This window comes from Acyrthosiphon pisum, unplaced genomic scaffold (genome assembly GCF_005508785.2).
Source record: "Acyrthosiphon pisum isolate AL4f unplaced genomic scaffold, pea_aphid_22Mar2018_4r6ur Scaffold_21003;HRSCAF=22751, whole genome shotgun sequence".
Lineage (NCBI taxonomy): Eukaryota > Metazoa > Arthropoda > Insecta > Hemiptera > Aphididae > Acyrthosiphon > Acyrthosiphon pisum.
In genome coordinates this window covers 2,443-8,500 of record NW_021770423.1, presented here as the reverse complement: position 1 = coordinate 8,500, position 6,058 = coordinate 2,443, and the positions used below count along the sequence as shown (strand labels likewise).

General features: G+C 26.5%; 1 protein-coding gene across 1 annotated transcript; it reads right to left on the bottom strand.

The window, feature by feature from the left end:
* Window positions 1-2,422: 2,422 nt before the first annotated feature.
* On the bottom strand, window positions 2,423-4,113 carry LOC107882166 (kelch-like protein 2). Its single transcript, XM_016802879.2, has 4 exons — window positions 3,887-4,113; window positions 3,663-3,806; window positions 2,853-3,101; window positions 2,423-2,776 (listed from the first exon to the last, which is right to left on the bottom strand). Exons 1-3 carry the CDS (start codon window positions 4,094-4,096, stop codon window positions 2,988-2,990), a joined length of 468 nt encoding a protein of 155 aa, XP_016658368.2. The 5' UTR covers window positions 4,097-4,113; the 3' UTR covers window positions 2,423-2,776; window positions 2,853-2,987.
* Window positions 4,114-6,058: the final 1,945 nt, after the last annotated feature.

The following is a 6,058-nucleotide window of genomic DNA, read 5'->3' as shown; positions in this document are numbered from 1 at the left end:
GCCAATAAAACATTGCTTCAAAAAGTGCATACCTAGTTCAGCCAAGTATCAAACAACTCAGACTTTTCTGCCGACGGAGAACACAGATTAAAAATGTTATATTTTATTATGTATTCTTTAATTTTTAAAGCTTCAAATATTATTATCCATATAATGTGTGTTACAAAGTATATTGTAATATCAGAAAATAAATTAAAAAAATTTTAAAAATGTTGTCCCGGTTTTTGCGAAATAAAATATGGTAACCCTAATATAAGTTGTTTCTGATTTCCATTTAAAATAATATATTATTGATTTTATAATTTAAAACGTTTTAATTGTAGTTTATTTAAATTATCCATTTAAAATGCTTACAATTTAAATTATTATTTCTTCCTACGAGCTAGCTATACGTACAGGATTGTACTGTGTCCCATAGAAAGGCTGTGAAAAGGTCCAAAAAATGTCTTTTAGAAGGGAAATTTTTTATGAGCGTTTGAAGTTCAATCTTTTACAACATTGAATATTCAGTATAAAATAGGAAAATCGGTCCATGATGAGAAGATTTTCTTATTTTGTTTTAATTAAAAAATAAATAATTTTGAATCTTGAAATGTACACCATATGTTTATCTTATAATTTTCTATACTTGATAAAATGTTTGAAATAGTTTGATTCATTTCTACTTGTTTACGGACATTTCAAATTTTCAATTACATATTTTAGTTTTTATTTTTTTATAAATGTCAATTAAATTTTATTCGTTGGGCAAAATTGCATGAAAATTTATAACAAGGATTCTCACACATTACTTCATCATCAGTTGAAAAATATTAAAAATACATATAATAGATTTTTTTTAAAAAACATTTAAAGCTAAAATTTAGACAAAATGGATAATATTGAAAATTTACATACTACTTTGCAGTTAAATTTTTTTATAAAATGTTAGTTTTTTGTTATAATAATATAAAAATATTATTCGTTTGTGCATAAGACTTCTAAAGTATAATATTATTATATACACATAATATGATAATATACAAATAATATTAATATGAATTACCAGCTACCAAATAATTATCAATAATATAAACATAATATTATAATATATCCCAGTGTTGGATAAATTACTTTTAAAAAGTGATAAAATTACGTAACTCGTTACTTTAAATATTTTTATTTAAATTACATTTGTGTTACCTAAAATTATTTTTATCACGTTATATTACTTTTTTATTACTAAGGTAGTGCGTTATAAATAACGTTAATTTTTTTTATCATTTTTTTTTTTTTTTTACTATATATTCAATTATTACATATATATTTTACAATTATAGACCTAGTGATAATATACCTATTATGTACAAAATATGTACAATCATCTCACCTATATAGATATATAGCCATAAGTCATAAATCATATAATTAATTTTAATTAAATTTTATTTTTAAACTGAACTCTTTTCTTTTTGCTAATAAAGTGATGGCATTTATTTCTGGAATGTTAACTATGTTAGCTACGTTAACTAATGTTAAATTTTTTTTTTTTGTGGTATCGTGGCGTTACAGGGGGGCACTTCACCCATGGTGGGCCATACTTCCCCCTGTATGCGAATCGTATGTTCGTAAACAAAAACAAATGATTTAGAGCTTGTTCATTGCCATGTATCTACAGTTATTGGTTTTTGAATTAAAACGAAATAACAAAATCCGCTACGTGAGAAATGGAGTGAATATCCAATCTTGTAAAAATATGAAATTTGAACGTTCATAAAAATTTATTTTGATTTGCTTGAAGACATTTTTGTTTTTGATAAGGATAGACAAACTTATGATTGATCTTGTATTACATTTTCAAATCTTAGATTTAAAAAGAAAATTTTTTATGAATTTCTAACTCAAAATAATTTGCAAATTTTCGTCATTTTTACGTATTTTGTCAATATTTGAACTTTAAATGCTTTAAAAAAAAAAAATGTGACTATGGAATTTAAATGTATTCATCTGCCTTTGAAAAAATATCCTAGGAGCCTTTTATTACATTTTCAAGCTTTTTTAACCAATAAATAAAATTGTATAGAAAATTATAAATTAATATTTATAGAAAAAAAAGACCAAAATAAATGGAAACTGGAAATGTCCGTAAAGAGCTCAAAATAAGAATATTTGGAAAATTTTATCGTGTATAGAAAATGCTAATATAAACATTCAGTCAACATTTCATGTACCTTCGGTCGTTTGTTTAAGAGTTGCACCAAAAACCAAAATTAATTTTCTCGAAAATAGATTTCCAACAGATTCCCGAAAACACACACATCATTGTAAAATCAATACATTCATCGTTTCACTCAGAATCTAAAATGTGTTAAGTATATTATATTATTTTATAGATTTTTTAGTATTAACTATAAATGAGAAAACTTAATTTAAAAGTTCAATCCTTGGCAATATGAATCAAATATAATATAAAATATTTTAATAACATATTAATTAACAACAGTCAAATGAATGGAAAATCAATTAAGACTATATAACTAATACCATATAAGAAAACACTTATAATATGTATATTGTAGCAAAAAAAAAAAGAATCATGAATGCTGACATTTTTTTAAATATTGTGGTCTATTAATGGCTACTACTCCAACTGGATTCCGGTTATAATTCATTGACGCTGTTACCATCGTCCAGGTATTGGTTTTCGGGTTATAATATTCTGTACAATTGTCAGTAGAAGTTTCGTTTTGTCCTCTTGTACCGATGACATACAATAAACCGTTTAATGCAACTACACCTGCATTCAAAATTAAGTTAAATTCAATATATTTATAAAAAAAAATGTTTCATTAAATAATTTTGAATAATTCTACCTGCGCGTCGTCGAGGCAAATGCATATCAACAATAGTTGTCCAAACTCCTGTACTTGGTCTGTATGCTTCAACACTACTCAAAGTTTTTGATCCATCACAACCACCTACAGCGTACAGTACACCGTCTAAAACTCCTATACCAACCTGACTGCGCCGTACAGACATTTTTGCGACTGTTGTCCATCAAGGCTGGGATGATAACATTCAACAATGTCTAAGGCCTGAAATGGTTTATCACATCCTCCTACCTAAAAAATGTAATTTATACAAATTGTGAAGTAAAAACACAAGTCCTAAAATATAATATTATTGCCTATCGTTTTTAATAAAATGGAGGAGTACATATTTATGAAAAGTTGAATATAAATATAAATAATAAATTTAACTACAAAAATGTATTGATTATTTATTAACACATCAAATAAGTTACTATAAAAGTTTGAATATTTTTAGAAATTAAAAATCAATTTTGATCAATCATGAAAGAAACATTATTTAGGTAGTGCAAATAAAAATGTTAAAACACTTAATGAATTTTATTATAATTTTAAATTTTAAAATATCATCGACAATATTCAAAATAAATCAATTTCTGATGTAATCATGCAATCATTGAATTGAGTAGACGTTCCATCAAATCATATACATGTTAATAGGTAGGTATATAATTTATTTGTTAATTTAAAATTATAACTTATTAAAATATTTTGTTAAGGGACATATTCCACTATTATTCTTAGAGAGAATTTTTTTTTTTTTTGTTTACAATAATTATAACCAACGTATTATAAATTAACACATTTTTTTACCGCATATAAAAGATTATTCAGGACTCCGACCCCAAAGTCATATCTTTTAGTACACATACTAGATACCATACGCCATTCTTGAGTATTGTAGTCGAAAACTTCAGCACTATCTAATGCAGAATCACTCTTATTATGTCCACCAACCTTAAATGTAAATCTATTGTTACCTACTTTACAACAGAAATAACGAATAAACTAACACATTATAAATCAACATTACTTACGGCATATAGATAATTATTAATTACACCAACTCCTGGAAAATTTCGTTCGACTAACATATCAACACTTGATTTCCAACTAGGTGATTCTGAAGATAAATCTAGTATTTCAACCGACCGAAGAAATGTTCTAAAACTATCAACACCACCCACAGCAAACACGAAATTTTCATTCACTACTGCTAGACCAGCCCCACGACATCTTTTTATCATTTCTGGTCAATTAAGCCATTGATTAATTTTTGGGTCGAACCATTCTGTAGTATTAATAGCTTTAAAGTTATATTCTGGTCTTCCTCCAAATATAGGCTCATTAATCACATTATCATGACCGACCACTAATATAAGCTGTTATAATTAAATTTTTAAATATATCGGAAAGAAAAACTAATCAGAACAGAATAATACTTTATCTCCATGTCTGGGTGTATTCCGTACATTTTGTGGAATGAGCTCTTCTGAATTGAGTATATGAAAATTTAATGCCTCCATTACGTAATCTGTACCTTGAAAATGATAAATATTATATATAATAAATAAGTTGATAACATAATAATATAAGTGTAGAAAACAAAGTTACATTTAAGACAATTCTTAATAAGTGGTTCCTCAGCTACTTTTTTTAATATGTAATGTTTCGATGTTAACGGTAAACGTACGTGTTCCATCAGTTGAGGCAAAATATATTTTCTTGAATCCAGTTCGTGTTTTACCCAACGAATAACACATTCAAATACCTAAAACAATAAACATACTTATAAATTAATTAGACAACATATATATAGGTAGGTTACTGAATTTTTCTTTTCCCAATACTAAAACATAACAATGATCAATATTAGTTTGCATACTTTTTCTTCAGATGGAACTGTAATTTTATCACTGGAGATCAACTCAACCACTTGTTCGGGAGATAAGGACGTAAATTCGTCACCGTCAACAACTTCCCTAAGAATCAAATTATAACAACAATAAATAACATGTCCTTATATAATCATAATAATAAATAATATTTCGTACGAAAAGTGGTCTTGTATATATAATTCTGAACTTGTTAACAATTTTGTACAGCTATATTTATCAGCTATTGCGGTTATACCAATACAATTTGTAGGGCGGAGTTGGGAATTTAAAAAATCACAACACGCATCTTTTACTTCTCGTAACTGCAAGAGACTTGCTGCTGCTAACAAAGCCTTGAGAAATAAACAATTTAAATAATTTTGTTGTTTATAATAAAATCCAATTTTATCTATTATTACCTGAACATTTTCTTCAGTGACCACAATTTCCCCAGAATAAATAAAATTTACTGACAGTTCTAAAGCAGTTGAATCTAACTGTTTGATTACAATATGATTTCTTTCTGAACATTTAGTAAACTTTGCATGGAAATATGGACTAGCCGATGCTAAAACCACTTTATGTGCGAATAATATTTTGTCATCGACTGTTACTAGTTTAATATCACAGAAAACCTTATCTCTAAAATTAAAAATAAAACTTCTTATATTTTTCTAGCAATTTAAATCACTTACTCCGTTACTGACTGCTTACTTGCGTAAGGATTGTATTACTTCAAATTCCTCTGAATAAGACAATTTTTATACGCGTATTTTGCTGGTTCGCATTTTCTGGATTCTGGTATTTGCTGTGTATTTTGCATTGTGAAATGTACATTGAGTTCAGGATTTGAATGCCTTTAAACTATAAAAATACATTTATATATAAATTATGAGTATCAAAAAAATTGCATTGAGTCATAAAAAAAAAAAAAGGTGGAAAGTGGATATCGCTCTGCTGTACAGTAGGTTACAAGTGGGTCACTGTATAATGGATGGTATTAAATTTGAATTCAATGATATAATATCACTGTATAAGAAAAACGATTCTGAGCGGAGACGGTTTGTCAGTCTAGATATTAGACATATCTATTATAGGTATACTTATCTATGATATTAAAAATAATTGACCTATAATAGATATCAATTATAAATTCCAAATTAATCATATCACAATATCCATTAGGTAACGCGTTATACATCAACAACAAACCGTGGTACTATCATAGATACATAATAGTATACTTTAGAAGTTTCAAGTACCCACAAATAATATTATTCAATCACAAAAAAATAACTAAAATAGTTATTCCAGGTTTTTTAATATGTAATT